Source organism: Pleuronectes platessa, chromosome 5 (assembly GCF_947347685.1).
Source record: "Pleuronectes platessa chromosome 5, fPlePla1.1, whole genome shotgun sequence".
NCBI lineage: Eukaryota > Metazoa > Chordata > Actinopteri > Pleuronectiformes > Pleuronectidae > Pleuronectes > Pleuronectes platessa.
In genome coordinates, this window is record NC_070630.1 from 19,127,820 (window position 1) to 19,151,615 (window position 23,796).

The following is a 23,796-nucleotide window of genomic DNA, read 5'->3' on the forward strand; positions in this document are numbered from 1 at the left end:
ATATTAGAAGAAGAGAATTTGTTCTCTAACAGAGAAACTGTCTCTGTTTACACCTTAATACTAATATAGCACTAAAAGCCAAAGCAAAGAATTAAATCATTTCAACATTCATCAGTAGACATTCAATTATCTGAGATAGTCGTAATAAAACATGCACTTGTCAAAGTGTAGGTGTGCTATGTCTTGAAAAACAGCTTCGGATTCCTAAAACTTGTGCGCATGTACCAACTGTAGGCAAGCCAGCATCTAAAACCTCCTCCTGGATGACTCCCTGTGTGAACAGTCAGGCGGCGGCTCACACAGAATTTGTGCTTCCTCCTCAGGTGTGTCCCTGACGTACACGCTGCGGTGATAGACTGCGGTTAGAGTCAAAGATGAATCAAAAAAAGATTAAATTATCAGGTGCACAATTCAGAAAGCACTGCAAAGTAGAGGAGGAGAAGAAAGAACAATATAGAGGTAAGAATCACCCCGATTGTGGACATCATTTATGTTTATTTTTGTCGACATGACATGATATGCTATCAGTACGGCTGATTTCAGACTTTTTAAATGTTTTTAATAATATATATTTATTGTTTTATATAGCTTACAATTTTGTCTGCCTGTGTGTGCATCTGTATACAGCCCAAAAGTTCTTGGGGATGCATGACGGTTTGCATGTGTATGTTGGGGGGCGCCAATTTGAAATCTCGCCTTGGGCGCCAATATTGCCAGGGCCGGCCCTGGGTCTGCACATTGATGTACTCTGCTCTCTGTATATGAAAAGCACTGAACCTCTCTACACAATGAATCACCACCCATGGCTTACAGTGTTCCTTCAATACCAAGATTTTTACTCGTAAAATATTTTCAGATCCTCCTTCAAAAAGGGGGTCTTATTGAAAAAAAAAAAAGAAAAGTAACTGTGTTCATTCATTATAAATGTTTTTCTGACCTTCAAGATCAGTCATTGGTTCTCTGAACGTATGAAACATGCATATGGGACAGTCAGCGAGCGGATGAGAGTCTGACATCTTTCTGTGTTTCATTTCCAATCAGTCACAGATGAGGCTGAAAACCCCAATTGTGTCAGGCAGCCTATATTTAGTTTGTTTGAAACATTTGGGCTAATAAATAGAATAATCATAACATATATTTAAATAATTTTGCTCTATTCTGCTAAAATTATAAAAAGACATGACACAAAAAGACACCTCCAAGAGAGGGTTCCATTGAGTTATGACAGCTCCTTGTGCTCATTATGTGGGAAAAAATCATGCAAAAGAAAAGTTTTTACATAGAACGACTTAGAAATTACAAGTTTGCAGACGCTGGCAATATGTTTCTTCACGACTGGTCAAACACAAACTCCAAAGCAGCTAAAGTCTCCATATTTTCTTCACCGAACTGAATCCAGGATGGAGCCATTCAGCGTGCTGCTGTTTGTCCACGTCGAAACATGAACAAAAAAGTTGTCACATAATGATGATGTTATGAAATCTCCATGTTATTGTTTTTAATGTCAATTTATTGTTTTTCTTCTCGCTGCTGTGTTTCTGAACTAGTGAGTCCTCTGACCCATGTTGTGTAACCAAAGGTATTCTGGGTTGACGCTTAAGTTGAGGAAAAATGATTATAAGTATACACATTATGCCTGATCACATATAATACTATCATTACCAAAACCTATATCATTACAACTGTCATTGCTGCTCCCTTTATCTCTGTCAGAATTTTTTTATTTACAAATATTTAAATATAGATACACTTCTCCATTTATGATATCCACTATCATCAATGTTGTAACTATTGCTTAAGTGCTCGGATACCTGTGAAATCTAGTTCACTTCTGTCCGTCCTCAGAGAGAAATCCCTTTTGTCAAACTAAAACTGTTGTACTTGTGTCAAAACAGAATATGAACAACACATCAAATGACTTGGATCAAGGTTAAAAAGTAGAGGCATGGTATAATTTTTTTTCAGTGACAAATCAGCCCATGAAATAACATTACATTTACCGTCCAAGCAATATTATTCAATTTCCTGTTGCATTTATTATCGCTGTTTTATTTTTGATGGGTTGTTCATGTGTGATCATCTCACAGTTGCCCAATTTGAGACAGCACTTGAAAGCCTGCGTCAAACCAGATGCAGTCTAAACAGGGTGCATTGAATTAAAATGTAAAGTAAACTGCTGGATCTGATTTTGCAGTTAATCTATTTAGATGTGATTTTCATCCTCCAAGGTGACGCTTGCTGCTCGTAGATATTTAGAGTCATGATATTCAGCCTCGTCTGTTGCCAGAAGCCCTGGGCTCGCGATGTCCACATAATCCTGCAGAGAAGAGGACAGGGACGTATTAATTCACCCACAACATATCAAATACCACAACTATCTACATAGTCAAACTGTGATGCAACATACTGTATGAGCACCTCATTGAAAGATTCGTTTTTTCTTCAACATTTTTTAATCATGTTTTAGATTCTAGGAAATAACTCCTAAATGTGAATTATTTCTTTCATCTCTGAGGATATTGTGTTACATGAGATAATTTAAAAGGCATGTGGTTTTATATTCTAGATGAAGTTTGCATTAGGTTTCTTTTCTACATTTTACACATTAAAACAAAGTCAAGAGATCAGAAACATGTTTCAGCCATTCAGCTGTTTCTTACTGCATCATTTTCCAGGATGTTCTCCAGCATATTGACAATGTCTGTGAATGAGGGTCTCAGTGTATATGGCTCCCGCCAGCAGTCCTGCATGATATGAAGTCTGAGGGGGATTAGACATTTTAAATCATGTTATGAACAACTGGGAATAAAGATGATGATACAACCTAAAATGTAGGACATTAGTGAAGATCAGACTGATATTTCGAAAAAAAATTATTTCATTGACTAATGTGTCAATATAAGGGGAGAGGGAGGACTGAAATGCAGGCGCTACAGATTCAGGTGAAAAAACAAAGAGTCATTTATTGTAGGCAAAACACGAGGAAAAGGAACTTATCGCAAAAAACGTTTTCCAAAAAACGAAAGATCAAAACTTGAAGTAAACTTGGGGAAAAGCAGAAAGTGTACAGTTGAACAAGACCAACTGAAAAAGGGAAGCACACAGACTTGTATACACAAGGAGGCAAGGCTGAACAAAGGCGAAACACATTAGGAAAAGGTGCAGACAATCACAAGGGTGGGAAACAGGTCACAGTCAGGAAATCAAGCTGGAGACACACAAGGAGCATAATATCAAAACACAACAGGAAACAGAACTCAGGGAAAAACAATGAAACACAAACCAAATCCAAACACAAGCTAAATGTGTTACGTAGAGCTCAGAGTCGTGACATAATGATGATTAATCAGTGACAAGGTCAACATCTAATATCACAGAGAAAAAGCTGGGAAAGCAGCAAATCAACTTCACTTCATGGGCTGAACCCTGTAGAGTATGATTAGATTGGACCATAACTGACTGTTAGTTTAGTGTCTACAAGAAAAACAGTGAAAAACTGCTAATTGTTAATAACTATTTGTTATTTGATAGTTATTCATTACAATATAGCAAATATTGTATGCGCTTAAGAGAAACTATATCAAATTTAAGTTTTTGAAACATGAACGTGCGTGACACAATATATATGAATCATTATTATTCAGTTTGATTTGATAGATTTTACTCACATCTCTGGTCTGCAGCCTTGAGGGTTTGTGTTTTTTTGACCAAGACAGATGTGGTACACCACTGCCTCTGATGACTCCAGGTCTGGGTATGGTAAGGTACCTGAAAATGTCAAGTGTACGTATGAGCACAGTGACAAATTAAAGAACAGATAGTTTAAATTGGTTGAATCAACTTTTCCACTGTTAAAATACATTTAGCTCGTCAGGTCTTTAGTTACGTGCTGTCTTTGAAAGTAATGAGTTTCATTGAATGCTCTTGAGTGGATAGATGAGTTAAGGATTGTCCCAAAGTGAATGAGATCTTATGATGACAACAACATGAAACATTGTTTTGTGTTTGAAACTGTGTCAATCACAAAAATAACTGTTGGCTGGATAATGATTCTTTATCCCGAGTAGTCAACTTTTACATCGTAACACAGAAATAATCAAATGAAAGTCTTGTGTCACTGAAATTAATCAAAATAAATGTGCTGTCAGCAGTTTTGATGGGGATTATAACTACTTTATATTTTTGTATTTTGGTATTAATGTGGTGTCTTTTGTTTATGGTCTTTTCCTGTGTCTCATTGTGTTTAGGTTTTGTTGGATTTGTGTTCTCCCTGAGTTCTTTGTTTCCTGTTTTATTTTGTAGTTTTTGCTCCTTCCCCGTCAGTAATCGTTTCTTTGGTTTTTCAAAACTACCGGATATTTCCACTAAACAAGGTGGAATAATGGGAAAGAATCCATTAAATGGTGGCACCGATCCGGACAAAGGGAGATGTATAGAATTTTTTTTAACTTTCTTTAACCAGCCATTTTGTAAAATACATTACACCTTCTATTCATTATATATATATGTATGTATATATAACTACTGTATACTCACCAAATGTCTGCATCTCCCACAGCACGATGCCAAAGGCCCACACATCTCCCTTGAAGCTGTAGTAGTTGTTCTTGAAGTACTCAGGTGGGTACCAGCGCAGTGGCACTGGCTGCTGTACAAGTTACACATATTGGAAAATTTGATTTTTCTTCTTCCCCCCCCCCCTCACAAAAATGACATGATGTCACCTGGTATGAAAGTATTTTGAATCACTCATAACAGTGTTAGACTCAGTCACTATTGTAATATACTAGTATGATTATACATGGTGAGTTGAAGGTGGAAATTTAGAGTAAACATTTTGTCATATTACTTCTGGTCTGTCTCCTAAACAGCATGTTTTTCTGAAACTGTTGTTGAACACAGTGTTGAAATTATGAGGTGATTTTCTACCAATGAAACCTTCATTTAGTGCTAATTTATAATAAATGTCAAGAACCTGTCATCTGATAGGGTCAAATGTCCTGATGGTGTCATGCATATCAACTATTAGAAAAGTGAAATGAGTGTCACCGTTATCAGAGTCCTCCTGTGTGTGGCTCGTGTTGTCTTACCCGAGGGTTTCGCCAGCGGCTGCCGTGGCGACTTGTGATGCGTGACAAATCTCGGGCAAGGCCAAACTCTGCCACTTTCACCTCCCAAGGAAACTTGTTAACCATGATATTCCTCAGAGCCAAGTCACAGTGCACAATCTACAGGGAAGACCACAGCGGATATGTGTTTAGTTTTGGTGGACAAATTGAAAGAGATTGAAACATTACTCATTCCCATACAGAGGACAGACTGCGATGTTGTCACCATTTTGGAGCGCAAGTGGTTCATAGCTAGAGCGATGTGGTAAGAGGCGATGGTGAGGAGGCTCTGCAGCTCAGGATCTGCACTCAGGTGGTTTCTGTTGCTCTGCAGGAAGGTCTTCAGAGTGCCATAGCTCACATACTCCATGATCAGAATGTAAGGATCTGCACAAAGCAATAGACACACTCAAACACACTCATAGATACGGTGACAAAGTCCTAACTCAGAGAGCAGTAGTGTACAACAAAGTGGAAGTTAGGAGACTTTCCCCCCTTTCTTTCCAGCCAGTGGAACAAGTTCATCCTCCCAGAATACACTGCATGAATCTCACCCTCAGTGTTGCTCCAGTCCAGTAACTGCAGGATGTTCTTGTGATGCACCAGTTTCCTCATGATGGAAACCTCTATGTCCACATGCTTAGAACGGACACCTCAGGAGGGGAAAGACACAGGAATCAAGCACAATATGATTGATAAGTTACTTTAGCAAAATTTGACCATGTGTGAAATGAGGCACTTTTTTCAAATGATTTGATATGGTCCACTTTTGCATGCAGTTTGTCTCTAACAAAGGTAAATGGAATGCTGACCCCCCTCTTACAACCTACATGGGTTTTGGTTTTGTGCAAACATGTTAATCTTTGTGACTTTTATCTCAGAAACTGCCCTAAAAGAAATCCCTGTGTTTCTAACCTTCCTTGCTGATCTTGCACGTGAACATGTTGTGGCCTTTACACGTCCCTCTGGTCATCCTGGCCTGGTAGAAGGCGCCCTCCTTTCCGGATTTGATCAGCTGCAACAGGTTCAGATCTGCCTTAGTGAACCGAGGAACCTTCAATAAATGAAACAAGATATTCATCAGAGGCGGCTGGAGGCAGCTTCAGAACAGCAGTGTCACGGGCATCCACCAACAAATCAATACCACCCAGGCCAAAGTCACAATTATTGTCCACATTGCACCAGAACTGTCGTATTTTGGCTCCACCTTGAGCTGCAGTGATGATATGCTCCACACAAAAGCATTAGCTGACAGATCTGCAGAGATGATGGGATGCAGTCATGTCAACATGGAGCAGAATCTCCAAGGAAAGTTTGCAACATCTTCTTAAATCCACGGAACCAGGAACAGAGAGCAAAGTGAGGAGCTACCCAGTATCGAGGTGGTGTTTCTAATAAAGAGCTCAGTAAGTGGGTATCATGGTGCTCAGTTCACCCTCTGATGCGTGGGACATGTCCTCTGCTGTGTCCACAGGTGACTGGTGGCAGAAATCAATTGCTAACATAGATCTCATATCTGACAATAAATGTATATTTCTATCTGAATCATGCGATGGCGTGGAGAAGTTGGCAGAGTAGTGGTACCTGTGGCCGGCCTCTCCACAGCCCCCTGGACGAGGCCCTGACTGTGCTGCTGTGCTGCAGGGAAGCCCGGAGAGGAAGCTCCTCCTCTTCCTCCTCCGCTGCAGGCGGCTGCCTCACAGGCCTGACGGGAGCCTCTAGCCGAGGTACAGGGCGAAGTGCCGACCTGCTCAGCTCCAGCTCTCTAATGGTACGAACCAAAGAACGATATCTACAAGACAAAGTGGTGTATATTGTGAAACACACAGCACTCTACACTGTACCTTCCTCTATTGTCTCAAGATGTAGTGTTTTCTCTCTCAGTCTGATTGGAGAAGGTTATGTATGCCTTAATTTCATCTTGTTTAAACAATTGTATTCAGCGTTAAATCAAGAAGCACTTTGGTACCTTCAGTTCGTACATGATCACAACAGCCTTTCTCGTCTGCACTTCACTGGTTACTACAGACTTGATTTAAGATTGTGCTGAATATTTCTAAAGAACTTCACGGCTCAGCTAAGCCTCAGATCCTCGACCAGAGCTCTGCTGGTTGTTACAGTTTCAGTGACTTCATTAAGCTTTTACAGTCAAGGTGCCTCAGGTCTCCCTGCCCGAGGATCAGAGACATCATTTAAATCACCTCTCTAAACAAGGGATAGATTCTATACGAAGCTCAAGGCAGCTGCGGTGGGGGGGGGGGGGGGGGGGGGGGGGGGGGGTTTGGAATACTAAAAGAAATACAAAAAGGACAATGTTTCTTAGACTGATTGAAAAGAAAGTGTGAACAAGGCTGTGCTAGTGGTTCTTTGAGGCTGTTCTTATAACACACTTATAACAAAATTAGTATGCTAATATGCTCACACTGGGAATGCTTCGTAGCTTATAATGACATAAAAGCAAAACCACTGTTAAACGTTTAGAAGAAGCACCACCACAAAGGTGATGACTAGAAACCAGAGTGTGATATACGTTCGGTCTGAAGCCAGCAGCCTGTCGGTTAAGGTAGGTCAGCCCGTGTTGAGTTTCTGCAGAAACACATGCCGGCGGCCAGTTTGACAGAACAGGAAAACCACACAAAGAACTAGCAACAATAACATGAGCAGTGGCTGCATTCTATTTGTATTTACTGCTGCATGGCGCCTGCGGCTCTTAAATGGAATAGAGACATAAGTAAAGTAGTTACACACGTACTGTTACCTGCTTTGACAAGGTTATATTTACTCTTGTATAAACTCAGTTTTCAGTTTTCATAGAATGATATGAAACCCTCTACAGGATGTACTGTTAAAATAAGATCTACTCAAACAGGTAATTGAAAACCTTGAGGTACTAACTCAAATGTAGCTGCACTTGTGGATTCAGTCTTGAATGTTTCAGCGGCCGCACTATGTGTTTGGTATAAAAAGCCTAAGTGCAGCTGTACCAAAGATACAAACACAATCAAGGACACTGACACCAATAAATTCCTCGGAAAATCATTTTGACCTCTCTTACTTTCTGATACACAGGATGCCCAGCAGTGTGAACGTGAGGACGGTGAAGGAGAGGGCCCCAGCGAGGAAGTAGACCTGTCTTGTCTTGTCCATCCCCAAACCTTAAAGAGTAGGAGAGAAACACTCAGCTCCAACGGGCTCTCATCGTGTGTCTCTAATCTCAGCTGGATGAAAATGTTACCTCTAAAGTCTGAGGGCTGATTCAAGCCTTTGTCTTCACTGGTGTTATTACCACCCATCATATGGTCTGCTCACTGAGGCGGACTTTGTCTCAGACACGAGTCGTCACACTGGAAGATGGCGATCGTGTTATTAAAATACCATCAGTGATCCAAAGAAAAGCTGAGCAGAAAGAAAGGTCATAAATGAAATACTCAGACAACATGGGACTTTCTTTGTCAACGGTGGAATTGGCCCCAAACAATATCACACAGAGGAGACACATGAAGCTGATACATTTACATTAAATGTTTACAATAAAACGGAATCTCACCTGTGGTTACCTGAACGCCAGATCATCTTTAAACTGACTGGACGACAGTGGAGCTGGAGCAGTCCGTCTGGGTCTGTCCTGTTTATTGTGCTCAACAACTCAACGTGGTCTTGTGCTAACCCTGTCTGTACTGTCACCAGCAGGAGACGTCCTCACATGTCAACCACCAACAAAAGCAGAGGAAACGCACTGTAGCAGCAGGTGCTTTGAGATGCATGACACTGGATCACATTCCACTTATGACCTCACTGCAGTCAAATCAACTATCACAGACGTTGAAACATAACTTAAACAGGCAGTGACGGATCAGTGATGGGATTATCAGAGGTGTGAAGGTATCAGATGAAACAAAATGTAAAACACAATGAATCAAGTTTAGCTGGTTTTGATAGATTCAGATCATGTACAAAAGTAAGCCATGTTCTTTCAACCAAAAATGCTCAGAATCATTGAATACAGTTACTTTATGTGGGGCACGATGGTGCAGTGGTTAACACTATAGTCTCAAAGGTTCTGGGTTTGACCCAGAGCCTTCTGTTTGGAGTTTGAATGTTTTTTTTGTGCTGTGTGGGTTTGCTCGCCGTACCTCAGCTGGTTCATTGGAGACTAAATGTCTCACACCTTAATCGGGTGCACATGTGTGGGCGAATGGTTGTTTGTCTATGAATGTTGGCCCTGCGATACGCTGGGGAACCTACCAGGGTCTCTCTCGCCCCAAGGTCAGCTGGGATTGGCCCCAGCTCCTCCGGGACCCTCAAAGAATACGAGGTATAGATAATGGACGTAAACTTAAAAGAGAAAAAACATTGTATATTTTTATACCAGTGATAGCTCAAGTGATTTGATCCCTTTATTGCACTGAAATAGACCAAGTTTTGGAAGTAGTATTTCATTGAAAATAATATTTAAGACGGTAAAATTGTACATGTTCTCCAGTTAAGTAACAGGCAATTTTTGTGGTATTAATATTTATATATATATACCTCAATTCTGACTTGTTAAATGGCTCACTTATTTCTCCTGGTGAATTTCTAGAAAAAAAATAGGAGACATATAAAAAAAAGAATCACACTTAAGTCTCCTGAGCAGTTTAGGGGAACTCAACTGTAGAAACAGAATAGAATGGGTTAATGAGACAGAGAGGATTAGATAAGAGGCGGAAAAGAAAAAGAAGCTCACACTTGCGTGGGACAGAAATATTTTCTGCAGTGAGGGGAAGTGGGGAAGTTGCTGCAGAGACCCTGAGTGTGGTTTCCTCTCTCATCTACAGATAAATTGCACCAACACCACAGGTTCCACTGACGGCTGTACACCTTCACACTGACATAATGTAAAATCATGGTCAATGTGACAATGGTAATGTTTAGAAGGTGTAATGTAACGTAACACACTAACACAATGCATTCACAAAGTGGATGAAGTGAAGGATTGACGTGCTTGGGACTCTATAGATATTAAGTCATGTGGCCCTTTTCCACCAAGGCAGTTGAAGGGCTGGTTTTTTCGGAGCCAGTGCTTTGCTCGAATAAGTTCTTTGTGTTTTGACATATCAAAGAATTGGCTCTTGGTGAGATTAAGTGGTACGACTTTGGCACCAACACTATGCTAGTCTAGATGACAAGAAGAAAGAACTTTCTACGTCAGGAAGCGGGATTATTATTATACCATTTTTATAAAGAGATGTTGTTCGTATTCTACACTGTAGTCTGCTGTTGTTGATGCTGTGCTTGAAGTTGGTGCTACTGTGACAAGGAAATAGTATAGAGACTCTATGGTGAATCTAGCTCCTTGAAAAGCTGTGTTCTTAAAAGGTGAAGCTGAATCAGCTCTGAAGCAGCCATAGCACCAGGTTCACCTTGGCTGAAAAAAAGATGATGGATCGCCAGAAGGTATAATTCATGAACGTCTGTACCAACTCTTCTTGTAATCCATCAGTTTACAGAGCACAGTGATGGGCCGACCAACCAGGTAAGTGTCAGTCCCACAGTCACACTCCCATCATTTTTTACAACAAAAACTGCATTTACCCCCCCCCCCCCCCCCCCCCCCCCCCGGACACAAATGAAAACATGTCAGTCTGCTGTCATTTTTTGCTCTGCAGAATTTAATTTGTTTGTTGGATATTTTGTTACAGATCAACAGTATCACTCCATATACAACTACAAGTACAGTATTTTGTACAGTTCATATTCAAATACATACTTTTCATTGGCTTATTTACAAAACACATTTTTATGTACATGTTTTCATGTCAGTGCAACGTCACTTTCTTTCAACAAACACCTTAAAAAAATTTCTTTAAATTAACACGTCTGGTTCAGATCCAACAGAAATGAACTTAAATAAAAAGAGGCTACAGACACTGACAGATAGCTCAGTAGTAGATTGCACTGTCTGCGACCCTGAACCTTTCTTCTGGCGGGGTGGGGTGGGGGGGGGGTTCTAGAGAGGGGAGGCGTTTCAGATTTGAGCCCCGCGTTTTACAGGATCTGCGTTTGCCCAGTTTCAGCTTCAGAGCTCAGTTCTGTTGGGCCGAAAAATCTATGTTCCGGGATTATAAAAGTTGTGCGGAAATTACCCTCAACTATAAACATTGTATTTTTGCTGATACAGTTGAAGCCACGTGTGTAGTAAGCATAGAATCACACAAGTAGTTGTTTAGGGGCCAGAGGGGAGTAAAATAAGTTGACAGCTATTGCAACATTAAAGGAAGCAAACATTTCCAATTGGGGACTTGAGAGACAGATCCTTAGTTAAATGCTTCCCTTTGAGCCATGTGATGACAAACACGGACAGAAACTGGACAGGGGCTACAGCTCGGTGCAAAGGAGGGAGGAAAAAAAGAGCTCATTCAAGGAGAGCCCTTGTATGTACATTTCCATTTGTTCAATAAACGTAATCTGCAAGAGAAGGGAACAGTGACAGAGATCTCTCCACTCACAGACGTCCATAATGACACCACCTTCTCATAAATACAGCAGCTAAAAGGGGAGAACACAACGATCCATCTCATGTGATCTAGAAGACAAAGTGGGAAATTGTCCGCAGTCTGTTCACAGTGATGAGAGTCCCACACAGCAGAATCATCTCTGCTGCAGGACTCTGCACAGCAACACATGCGTTTGTTCATTACAAACTAACCTCAACAGTCACATCAAACCTCCAGATAAGAGGAGCAACAGAGTTTAGAATTTACATTGAACGGGTATTTAGATTCAGCACAAAGAAAAAGAAAAAAATGATATATATTATCTAACTGTTGGGTCCAGTGATGAGCGATAAGATAACAGATATAACTACCGTCCAGACAGATGCTTTAGCTCTCAACAGATTCAACGGACTTTGGTTAGTTTTTAAGTATAAATAAACAACTTAAATCATCAGCCGATCTGAAATGTTGTTATAGTTTCCTTTACTTCAAGTACTGGAGTTGTGTTGTGTTTTTTCTTGTATTTGTTGAAATCTAGTGGGATGATGATATGATACATTACATAACCCTAGGGATTAATTTAAATGACTGTCTCTCACTATACCAAATCACCTACCAATGAGTTCAGATAGACATAACTTCTATTCTGGGTCCATGGGACCAGATTAACCAATGAACAAGAACAGGAATAAAGTTAGTTTATGATAAATTAATAAAAGATAGATTCAACAAAAATAATTTTCAGAAATACAATTATAATGACAGGTGAAATACTGAAGGTATTAAAACTAGATTGGACACAGGACCTCCTGAGGCCTTTGTCAAATAAATTCATATCTAACTTCACATAGTATCAACTAAATTAGCAGTTTATTAAATTAGTTTTAGGGCCATAAGAGTCTTGGAAGTGGAGCTGGCCCCTCTACCCAGTTAGTAATCCAGTGTTACTGAAGCTTCAAAAGATATTTAGCAAAGTCAACTTCTCACCCAACTGCAGGGATGTACAGGCTTACTCCATGACACTGTGAGTGTGGTTGGAGGTTCAGCTAAGTGGAAACACAGCCATCAGCAACACCAGGAACACTACAGCTGCTACCACTACTACTACTACTGGACCATCTTCTACTCGGGCGATATGTTGGGCATATGTTTAACTTCAATTTAAGGGATCAGTCTTCTCATTCCTTCTTTACCTACAGCGATTGAGCTGAAGAATATGATTTAGAAAATCTTGGGAGTGGATTTAGAAAGAAGAGAGCTTGATTCTGATTCTGTAGCCTGCTCCTCGTGTCTCCTGGAGAGTTCAGATGTGAGGCTACTAGCAGCTAACTTAAGTTTAATTGTACTGTAGGTGATGTAGAAGCCAGGTTTTGACTATAACTAAGAATCTGTGGAATAAAAAAAGACAACCTCTTTGATTCTGCTGCACAGATTTGGATTCCTGTTTTTTAAGCTGTCCAGGTAAGTTCAGGGGTGCTAGAGGAGTGTGATGCTAAATCTGTGGAGCAGTCTTTAAAATTACTCTTTAAGTAACAATGTTAAAATGAAGGTGAATTAATTTTGGATCACTTCTTTTTCTCCTTTGTTATTTGGGAGGGGGCGAATATTAGTGTCACGGACGGGTTTGAATCTCACCTGCAGTGGGTGAAAGGTACATGTGGAGACAGAGCTGTGGAGATGAGCCTGACTGCTCTAAGTGTGGCATTGAGATAAATATCATCCCTGACCTGAAGGGGCTCCTGAGGTCTGTGTTCAAAACAACAAATCTATAAAAAAAAAAAAGTGCAGTATAAAAAGAAAAGAAATATCAAACATATATTGTGTATTGATTATGATATAAGCATGTCTCTTCTGAAATAATGGCACCTGTCCTAAGCAAATCAAAGATTCCTGCTCAAGCTTTTCAGAGATTCTCAGCGAAGTTATGGATACACACAGATCAACATTGGACAAATCAACACTGATATATGGCAGCTACAGGATGAAACAGTTTTGGCAAAAGCGCCTAATTTCAGATTACCCCCATAAGGGGGGGCAGATTTATTGGGTTGGGGTGAAATGTTTGTACCATGTCTCCTACAGGAAGGACGCATTTTATATTATTAATACTGTCAGACTTTTAGGGTACAAGTGGCTGAGCGGCTGCAAGAAGCAATGAGGTAGCATACGACTTAAATCTTCCTTTCAGACACAATCACTACTAGAACCACTTTTTTAAAAGTTTACCAGACACCAAATTCCATCGTCATGTTGACTTGTGGTACCAAATGTGACATCCACGCACACGGTTTGGGCTCTGTTTACACTTGGCATTAAAAGGGTCTTCAATCATTGGCTGTGCATTTACAAATAGAAAGCATTACGTAGTCTTACTATTTTCCTTCTGCAGGTAAGATATCCGGGCTCAGATCACACGTTGACTCCAGTTGTCTTTTTCTCCACTCTGACATCACAAATGATAAATGCACAATAACAAAGCAACATCACTTCATGACTTTGCCATACTGGCATACATTCAGAGATGTGTTAGTATGCGAGTATATGTTACATGTTATGGCGGATGTTTTTCACGTGAGGAGGAGGAGGAGGAGGAGGAGGAGTAGGAGAGGAAGGAAGGGGAGCAGGGGTTGAGCAAAGTGCACCAGTTTAGTGCTTTCAACGGGGCTTCCATGTTGTCTGGGCAAACCTTTGCACTAAACCATGTTTGCGATCAAGTGTAGAAAGTGCTGCGACGCATCCCTAAAGACAGAGAGAGCTGTCTGACTCTGGTCATTAGCAGTTTGTGAGAATTCTTCAGATTGATCAGAATGTCTGGTGCTTCCTGCCCAGAGCAGCAGGGGGCAGCAGAGAGCAGGCGTAGTGCTGGCTGATCGAAGACAATGCGCCATCACTGGAGGACACAGTATTTCTTGTAGTCAGACTCAAAGTCTTCGTCCATGCTACTGGTGTCGGCCATCTTCTTGCCATCGATCTTTGGCAGGAACTGGGAGTAGTTTACACCTTGCTGCTCGTAGAAGAGAATGTAGGCTGAGTCGGTGTCGACTTCCTCCGAGGGCACTTCCTAAACAAACAGAAAAACAGTGTCACAGTTGAGTTCTGTTTGTTGTGTGAGTGTGACATTGTATGTTTAACCAAGTTAAGCCTAAAGTAAATAAGTAATGAAAGGTATACTTTGAAATACAAACATATTAACTGTTTTTTACCTTACAACTGCTGTCGTTGTAGCAGTACCACTTATCATTGGGGTTTTTGGCATACGTCACATAGTGGCCTCCTCCCATGATTCCTGAATGGCACTGAGAAAATAAATCACAACAATATTTAGATTTGAAAACAGTAAGTCTATTATAACTATCCGTATGGCAGTGACTTACTGATATTGCATAGAGGTTGTAGATGTCGTCCAGACACATGTTGTCTCTGTGCTGAAGCAGCGAGTTGTCGGCATCCATGTTGCTCTCGGTGCTGCAGTCTGAGCTCATCCCGTTGGTATCACCGTTCAACAAGACCACATCACAGTGGCTGCTGGATGCCTCAGTACTGCACACTGACTCTGATGCGTTTGCTTCTGCTGATCCAGGAAGGCCCATCACCCCTGCTACTGCACTCCCCTCTGTGTCTGCCTGTGGAGCATCCTCCCGAGGCTCAGCCTCCGGATTTGCAACTGCATCCAGGTTCTCCTTGCTGTTAGACAGGCGGTGTCTGCTGGCCAGCTGAGGCAGGCGTAGTCGGCCAGGCCTTCGCCCTCCGCTCTTTGGGCTACTGGAGGGGCTGCTGGTCCGGCTGAGAGAAGGAGCTGACTTCCTGCTCGAGGCAGGGGAGGCTGTTGGGAGACCACGGGTGAAGCAGCTTGGTGATAAACTGCTCTGTTCAGTTATACTAAAATTGCTTTAGTTCAACATTATTTCAGGCTCTCAAGAAATCATCAAACACACAGTGTAATGAGCAACATGTGGTACCTTTGGGGAGGTTGCAGAAGCCAGCAGGAGCAGAGATGGAGGACAGGTTGTCTTCTCCGACCCTCAGTAGATCCTCACTCTCACTACGTGAGTGGAGGCAGTGCTGCTCCAGGTCTCTGGGAGCCAGGAAGGCGCTGGGGTCAAAGTTCCCCCGCGGGAACTTGACAATCTTCTGGGACTTGATCCAGCGACCATTAACAAACTGGAAGCGCTTCAGGTGGACAATCTGGTGAGGAGACACACAAACAGGGTTGTCCTATTGTTGATGCAAAGGTAATTGATAATACTGATGACCACACAGAGCTCTAGGTAAGAACTGTAAGAACAGTTAGACAAGAGCTCAGGTCCGACAGAGTCTTATAATTGTGCCACTGACCAGAATAGGTGGCAGCCTCCAGAGGTCCAGTTTTTTCGTGGCTAGCCGATGGTTCTTGCACTTGGAACAGTAATAGAGCTCATCCTCTCCAAGCTCCTCTTCACTGGTGAAGGCCTTCAGACAGCTGTCCAAACTGATGGGCTCAGCCTGGGCCCGACGGGACTGCGCCACACTGCAGTGCTCCTCCACGATCTGCAGAGAGACCATGATGTGATGAGACTGCATGGAGTGAGGATGTATTCACAGTACACGATTCATCAATACAGAGAAAGAAAAATGTGCGAATTATGGTCCAAAATCGAATCTGTTGATCTCTGAATCTAATTTAACGTTTCCCTCAAGGTGGTCAGTTATGGTTAGAGTAAGTCTACATAAATTGAATGCAAGTCTGTGATGTCCCACACAGTGACGTATGTGAATTCAAGTCTCACCCTCTCCTGGGAGGTCTGGTAGCGGAGGTGCAGGGCAGTGGGGTCCCAGTCCACGGCAATATAAGCATTCCCAACACAGGCTCTGTCTTCTGTGCAGTCTATTGTACAGCCTCGACAGAACCTGGAAACATAAAGATGCAGCTGCAGTACAAACATTCACCTGGGCACAGATATCTGGAGCGAATCCATTACAAACTATCCTTGTTTGAATCAATAGGAGCATATTAGCTCTTTTATCGTCATAAATTCACTGTTAACTTCCAAGGTGTGCTCAAGCCAGTTGTTTCAAAATAAAAGCACCAGTGGTCCGATTCAGAAATATTTCATTAAGAATATTAAAAAAGTGACAAAATCCTTGTGAATTATTGATAAAAAACTCCTCACAAAATATTATGAGTTAGAAAGACTTAATTTGCAGCTATGTTTAAATCATCAACATAATTGGTACACAGGAAAGATCATATTTATTAAATGTTATAAAGGGAAAATGCTGTATAAGGACGATACTGGGCAGAGCATATTAAAAAAGTTACTTACTTACTATCAATGAGTAGTAATTAAGATGTGTGTATGAGGGAAAACTCTATGTTAATAATCTGGTGAATTTGGAATATGGTTATGCAAGATACAACATTAATTAAGGGTTTTATAATGACTAATAAACAGCCAATATGCTCCGAATAAATATGCTGAAAGAAACATATTTAATTTCTTATCTACATTCACAAATCTAGACAACGTCTCCCAAGTACCAAATGTGTAAGAACAACGTCTGCATGAAAGAAATCTTACCTGTACCAGGGACACCAGGCACACGAGTTACCATCCTTACCCACGACCCGCAAAGTGAAGGGGTACTGGTAGCCCATACTGTCATCACTGCAGGTTCACAGATGTGGAGGAGACAGAATGAACCATTAGTTTTCTTCTGATGTCAGGCTTACTGTCTGTGTTACAAAACCATTTATTTGTTTTATGTATGTGAGGAGTTATTCAGCAGTTTGTTGAACCCCAAGTAAATGCTAGATCAGCAACAAGGCTATGTGAATCAGCTCTGGCCATAAACCATTCACACAAATAGATACAACAGAGATCAGATGTTCTCGTCAGCATTTAGTTGCTTTGTGGAAAAATACTGAGAATGAGAAAGACAGGGAATTATTTTCTTTTGAGTGAAGACAAGGTCGAACTGATACATTAAGTGTTAGCTATGCTCTGCTTTCACCGCTGGAGTCAAGTCATGAAAAGAATGTGTCATTGTTTCTTAAAGTCTCCGTTTCTTTCTGTTCAGACTAAACACAACTTGTGTCTTCATCTCAGGAGCTGGTGTCTCAGACAAATGTTTATCAATATAGAGCAAAAAAAATGATGGAAATAAAAATCAATATTTATAAGAACACTGACATTTTAGTAAATACCCCCCAGTCAGATGGAAAGGATCTGTGTCACCTTCCTTGGTTACTTCAGCAAAAAGATACTAGTATATCATTGTGGCGTCAGGGAAAACTTATATTGTTCATGTAGAGAATACATAACAAATGAGGGGAGGAAAGTGTCAACCTACCAGTCCTGGGCATGGTTACTAGCTTCCTGTGGTGGGAGTGGGCTGGCCAGACGGGAGACTTGGATCCAGACGGCGTCATACAGGTCTTTCTTACTGGTGTGGACAGTGCAGGGAACTATGAGGGGCATGCCGAACAAACTGGGCCGATTCTTTTGAGATGACAGGAAGTACAGCTCCGTGCGCATCTGAAAGTGGACAAAGTAAAGTGTAAGTAAAGCGTAAGCTGGGACTCAGCCATGTCAGTTTTCTGCTCACTCTCATTGGCTGGGAAACTTTGGTAAAGCAGCTGTTACATAATATAATGAAAACTATTTTTGTAGCATGAATAATTATGTAGATGTTTGTGTTAATTCCATAATAATTATAATTATTATCACAGATTATACGTTTAAAAACCTTCCATTCATTTATCCATACAATTATACACAACACTTGTTTAAACATGGTGTACAGCTCTCACCATCTTCCTGTGCATGGCGATGATGTATCCAATGAACGGGCTTTCCTGCAACGGTGTGATGTGTCCGTTGGCGACTCCACTGGTGAGGGGCGTGTCAGGGCTGCAGGGCACCAAAGTGCTGGGCCCACCATTAGGGATGAGGATAGACTTATTGCCCAGGTGCCCATTAGCAGCTGAGCCATTGGCCACTGGGGTGATGTCTAATGAAGTTGAGAAGAGAGAGACAGAGAGAAAGGAAAAATACTGTCAAGTGTCTAGTCAACTGCGGCCTCTCAGACAGAGTCAATGTTAATACAAACACGAGGTGGGAGTTGTCCAGCTCACCTGTCAGTGTGGGCGAGCTCAGGGACGTTGGTGAACCTGGCACCGGGATCTCAAACGCACACAGGAAGCCGTTTACTGACAGACGCACCTTCTGGTTGTCCTGAGGGAAGTTCTACACACAAAGCATTGCTACATCAGACTGAGTGTTTCATTGTAATTCTGAACAAGCAAAAGTAGTGTGTATCTGTAAAGTACAAGCACACACAAAACCTTGTGTTTCCATCTCAGACATTCAATGGTATAACACATTCCATAGCCCCCTTCTCTAACCGAAACCTATTCTAACCCTAACTCTAAAACCAAAAACCCTCAAACAGGTCTTTGAAAAAGTGAGTCCTATTTCAATCCCTCACTCCATAATGTCTTCAGTCAAAATGGTCCCCAACCACCAATAAGACAGCTGGGCTCTGTGTATGTGGACTGTGTGTACTGTATGCAAACAGTGACTCCTGGAGGAAGGAAGAAAGTAAATACCAACCCCTGCAAACAACAGCAGATACATGCACTTTAGTCCAGAAGATTTCTTCTCATCCAGAACTTGTCTTGATTTCCACAGTTGCATTTGAACAGTGGACATTTTAACTTGGAAGCACTTTGATACATTTGTATAGCCTCCACTGCTCTGTGGGCATCACTTAGCTTCATTACAAAGCAGCTGCTTAGAGGAGTGTTACCGCAGGGTTTGAAAAGACAGAGAACGTATCATCAGCTGACATGTCTTGACCTGGTATTGCCCTGTTGTATTTGAGTGTGTTGAAGTTGTTATTATTCTCCCTCCCTGCCTGAGGATGGTGCTGTTCACATGTTCTGTGTTTTTCTTCTTTTCCTTTTTTGTATGTCTGGTAAAATGACAATTAAGTCAGATTGGATTTTAATGAACTTTAATTTAATATCAAATTGTGTTGTAAATCTGTGTTTCCAGTGTTGTGAGTCAGTCTCAGTACCTTGATGTTGGAGGTGTGGACCTCAGCCAGAAGGATCTGCTCCGGCTTCAGACTGCAAAGTTCACTCAGCTGTTTCTTTAGTCCTGTGTACTTTTCATCCATATTCAACCTCAGGCCATAGCGCACAGGTGTGGAGCCGTCCAGTTTAATAACTACAAACATACAACATGGCAAGGGTCAGTCGTGCAATTACAAGAAAGAAATTCAGTCTAAGAGTCTCTTTCCCCGTCTTCCAGCCTCCTCACCTGTGATCTCCAGATGCATGGAGCTGTCCATGGGCAGGGGTAGTGACAGGAAGTTGAAAGGGTCAAAGCGAGCGCTAATGTGGCCACAGGTCTTACATTTCACCTGGGACTTGAGCTGACCGTGGAACAGATCCACCACGATGGAACGGTTCCTGCGCAGGTGGTTCTCCCATGCCTGGAGGCATGGACACACACACAGACACACACATATTAACACAATGGGTTGTGGGGATCACACACCACTAATCCTGCAAATCCCTCCCCTCAGGACAACCAGAATCAAACAGAACATCAATACAGCTCCATTACCAATTTAAAGGAAAGCGCAGCTGATGGACTGGCTGGTATCGATTCCTCTGTTCTATCCTCATCCGTTGACTTTCAGAGTGGACACCAGAGGATGTTACGGCTCATTAACACAAAATATCTCAGAGGAGAGGGAGGCTACATGCACAACTGATTCAGAGAAGTTGTGAGTGGCCTTATCCACAGCAACTACAAAAACAAGTTTCCTTTATCAGAGGTCGCCACTGACCTTCACAGTTAAGTCTGAAATATACTCAGATAGTATGTGTGAGTTGACAAGACCGTTGTCTTTGAACATTTAAACACAGGCCTCCATAAACATTGTTCACTGAAACACTAAATATGTGAATACGTTTCATGAAACAGCAGATTTCACACTCTGTCCAATTCACTTGATTCTTTGCAGCATTCATTTTGAGAGTAAAAGGCAGAAATAGGACTACATACTATGAATCTCTTTCCCTCATGCCATTGCTCTCTCTTTGGTTTTTAGCCATTACACTCCTTCTTTCTTTCTATCATTAAACTTTCTTTCAATCTTTCTATTATTACCCTCTTTCTTGCAATTACTCTCATTCTTTGTATTATTATTCTCTTTCTTTCTATTATTATCTTCTTTCTTTCTAGTATAATTCTATTTTTCTTTTATTATGTTCTTTCTTTCTATTATAACTCTCTTTCTGACTATTCTGACCTAATGCTCTACTATGTTAACCAGCTAATCAGCAGCAAGACAGTATGACAGCCAAACCCGCTGATTCTTAAGTTATGTAATTATGAAGAGCATCATTTTTTAATGATGTCTAAGAGCTGCGTCCTGCTTTTTTCCTTTTACATCTTGAAGACCTAGACCATGATGCCCCAGCGACATATATATATAGTGCTTATTGTAATTGTAGATAGCTGTCTTTGATCAGCGATGTGACTGACCTCAGAGGCCACTTCCCAGTCAGGCCGACCATCACTGTCCTTCAGCTCCACGTAAGGTTTCTCATGGACTCGGTTTAGGTCTTCATGTAGACCATCCAGCAGGAAGGCTAGCAGCTCCTGGGAATCCTGCTGCTGGAAGCCATTGAACCGTGGGGCATACTTTGCTATTGTCCACTGAAGAGGAAGTTATATATACATATAGATAAGGTATTTGTATTTTAACTTTATTTTTAAACGTATGTTTAAAGACAAAAAGTCTTCTATTTCTGAGACACTGCACAAATATGTAAAAAAAAAAAAAGGCATTCAGCGGGTAGAAATGTTATAGAAACAGTTAATTACAACTTCAACACAGATTCTACACAAAAGCTTTGCATGGCAGACTGTTCAATCTCAAGACTGATGAAACTGCTCACTCTGAGTTTGAGGGGAGCCACATTCTTCTGTGTGCCGCTCCACAGCTCCATCACCAGGTCGCCGTAACACTTGGCCATGTGACCTCGCATCCCAATGGGATTGGTTCTGCAAATGCACCAACACAGGCCCGTTAAAATGAAAAGCTCTGAACAATCGTGGCAAGATGTATACAAAAAGTGCTGCACTTAGGTGGCACCTATTGAGCTCATAGAGGTGTCTCCCTGAGATGAAGTAGTCTGAGAGTGGCTTGGTGTTGCTCACACACTGGATACTGGAGTTCATGAAGCAGGTGTTGCCAAGGTTACTGAGACCAGTGGCTCCTTTCTCTGTGGGAACTGCGTTAATGAACAAGGACACACTGATCAGATTTACAGAAATAGCCGAAAGAGGCAAAACAATGGAATCTACGGAATCATGATGACAAATGTGTTTATTATACTACTACTTATGACCCTTCCTGTTGCATATATGACAAAAATGTGAAGAATAAATTAGTAAAATTGATAACCCACATTAGGGCCAAACTGTTTTTGGATGATACATGGTTTTCAAAAACTACGTATAATAAATTATTATTATTATTAACAACATTTTAAACTATTCTAAAAGTATTTTCAAAATACTCTAAACCTGTTTCTCTCTCTCTTTTGTTCTGGCCCTGATAGGATAAAATGTAGGAAAGTTGCATGACATCAATATAAGCTTTAGATTGTCTCCCTATTATTTGTGCAGATTTGGGGGAAATGCATTTCTCTAATATTCTGTTAACCTCAATCTTTTCAGGATCTGCTTGTGTACAAAAGCAGTGAGATCACCATGACCGTGTCTACCAGCTTACCTTTGTGTCGGTCCATCTTACTACTGTTAGCAATGAAAGACATCTCCTCAGGCCAGCTCATATCTTTGTTCCTGACTGTGGCAGAAGAGTAAGAAATTCCTCTCATTAAACCATTTCAATCCCAATTTCATGTACCAGTATTCAGAATGACCTATTACTGATAAAGATATATGTTCATTATAACTCTGAAGAAGGATTTTTGCTTATCCTGAAGAGAATCTGAATAGAAAAAAGGGATGTGTTTCATACCTTCTATAACTAGCTGCTGCTCGTCATGGATCTTCAGACTCTCTAGTGTGTGATCTTCATCATCCAGGAGGGTGAGATAGTTCTGCAAAACAATGAGGAGAAAAAACATATTCCCAAATGTTTATTAAACTAATTGAGAAAAAAACAGTATCATATATACATAATATTCTTTATTTCACGGAGAGGATTTAAACAAAAAAGATAAAAACAAACTACCTGCAATTCATTTGATGAACTGCAAATGTGTTCCTAAACTGTATCTGTTTGTGACTTTATAGAACTCAAGTGTGTCAACAAAATGTACCTGCATCGCTGTGCAACCCTGTGGTCCTGTCTTATAAAAGGTCCCTTATGTCCCATTGCAGTTTATGTACCATATCAATTGTTTTAGGGTATACTCTGCTCACATGACTCACATTTCAAAACAATGTTAAACGTTCAGCGTGTTATATTTAGGTCAAAGAATCTATTGGCAGAAATTGAATATAAAATAATCCAAGTGATGTTACATCTAGTGCGGTTCCTCTTTATGGAGGCCGACATGTTGTACACACTTAACCTTTAATCAGATTAGTAGTAGTAGTGCAAACAAATCAAAGTAAAATGCCTTGCAGTATAGCAGTAGTGGTGAGGGAGTGTAGTGACCACTTAAAGGGGTCAAGCTAAGACCATCCCTCCTGCACACAGCATCAACAACCATGGGAACTTTTGTACCAAAATACAGGCTGATAAATAGCTAATATTAAGCCCAATATACGACAAAAAAGATGTGTGAAACCCCCAGTAGATGTGATGGGGAATGTAGTGACAGCTCTGTGGCCCACCTCACTGTTGTAGAGCCACAGTCGCATGTCCTCCTCCTTGATGCGGAGTCTCTGGGACAGGTAGAAGTGGATGTCCTTGATGGTGGCCATACGGCTGAAGCAACCCGTGTAGGCCAGCACCCTCTTGAGAGGAGCATTGGGGGATGGAACATTACCTGCTGGATTGTACAAGAAGACAGGACATTAATTTGTCTTTGTAATGGCTAGACAATACCAACTGCAATTTTTCTGCATTTTAAAACGTTCTCGAGTCATAATCAGGGTTCATACACATTTTGACCAATGGATTTCCATGACTTTTCAATAACTTTAAACCAAATTTCCCTGACCGAACATTTTGTGAAA

At 41.2% G+C, this 23,796-nt stretch overlaps 2 protein-coding genes across 11 annotated transcripts in view; both read right to left on the reverse strand.

Annotated features, from left to right (window-relative positions):
• Window positions 1-1,489: 1,489 nt before the first annotated feature.
• Window positions 1,490-9,026, reverse strand: si:ch211-167j9.5 (tyrosine kinase receptor Cad96Ca). Of its 3 annotated transcripts, none has more exons than XM_053423659.1 (12): window positions 8,656-9,026; window positions 8,344-8,504; window positions 8,164-8,263; window positions 6,693-6,900; window positions 6,024-6,162; window positions 5,663-5,761; window positions 5,335-5,495; window positions 5,091-5,228; window positions 4,537-4,648; window positions 3,669-3,768; window positions 2,661-2,760; window positions 1,490-2,317 (listed from the first exon to the last, which is right to left on the reverse strand). In XM_053423659.1, the coding sequence occupies exons 2-12, from the start codon at window positions 8,402-8,404 to the stop codon at window positions 2,204-2,206; spliced, it is 1,332 nt and encodes a 443-aa protein (XP_053279634.1). In that variant the 5' UTR covers window positions 8,405-8,504; window positions 8,656-9,026; the 3' UTR covers window positions 1,490-2,203. The 3 variants fall into 3 exon arrangements, with proteins under 3 accessions (XP_053279634.1, XP_053279635.1, XP_053279633.1); XM_053423660.1 differs by having other exon boundaries at window positions 4,537-4,645; window positions 8,344-8,452; window positions 8,656-9,023; XM_053423658.1 differs by having other exon boundaries at window positions 8,344-8,452; window positions 8,656-9,022.
• Window positions 9,027-13,604: 4,578 nt separating this feature from the next.
• usp32 (ubiquitin specific peptidase 32) overlaps window positions 13,605-23,796 on the reverse strand; it is a 46,990-nt gene continuing 36,798 nt past the window's right edge. For 5 of the 8 annotated variants that reach the window (XM_053422787.1, XM_053422786.1, XM_053422782.1 and 2 more), the window contains exons 17-34: window positions 23,452-23,609; window positions 22,628-22,709; window positions 22,379-22,453; window positions 21,737-21,875; window positions 21,540-21,645; window positions 21,124-21,297; window positions 19,888-20,062; window positions 19,643-19,794; window positions 18,699-18,810; window positions 18,375-18,574; window positions 17,915-18,099; window positions 17,143-17,229; window positions 16,351-16,471; window positions 15,920-16,111; window positions 15,544-15,769; window positions 14,959-15,407; window positions 14,788-14,880; window positions 13,605-14,645 (exon numbers count right to left, since the gene is read on the reverse strand). In XM_053422787.1, the coding sequence (XP_053278762.1) occupies window positions 14,472-14,645; window positions 14,788-14,880; window positions 14,959-15,407; window positions 15,544-15,769; window positions 15,920-16,111; window positions 16,351-16,471; window positions 17,143-17,229; window positions 17,915-18,099; window positions 18,375-18,574; window positions 18,699-18,810; window positions 19,643-19,794; window positions 19,888-20,062; window positions 21,124-21,297; window positions 21,540-21,645; window positions 21,737-21,875; window positions 22,379-22,453; window positions 22,628-22,709; window positions 23,452-23,609 (2,900 nt within the window). In that variant the 3' untranslated portion in view covers window positions 13,605-14,471. The remainder of the gene's footprint in view (window positions 14,646-14,787; window positions 14,881-14,958; window positions 15,408-15,543; window positions 15,770-15,919; window positions 16,112-16,350; window positions 16,472-17,142; window positions 17,230-17,914; window positions 18,100-18,374; window positions 18,575-18,698; window positions 18,811-19,642; window positions 19,795-19,887; window positions 20,063-21,123; window positions 21,298-21,539; window positions 21,646-21,736; window positions 21,876-22,378; window positions 22,454-22,627; window positions 22,710-23,451; window positions 23,610-23,796) is intronic. The other 3 variants (XM_053422788.1, XM_053422785.1, XM_053422783.1) reach the window with 1 other exon arrangement.

Bases quoted from the DNA above. Each gene is read 5' to 3' on its own strand.
- si:ch211-167j9.5 (XM_053423659.1), bottom strand. From the start codon at position 8,404: ATGATGGGTGGTAATAACACCAGTGAAGACAAAGGCTTGAATCAGCCC. The intron at 6,163-6,692 runs GTACCACTACTC...CATTTATTGAAG, and splicing joins TGTGGAGAGGCCGGCCACAG to GTTCCTCGGTTCACTAAGGC. The intron at 2,761-3,668 runs GTGAGTAAAATC...AATCCCCCTCAG, and splicing joins CAAGGCTGCAGACCAGAGAT to ACTTCATATCATGCAGGACT.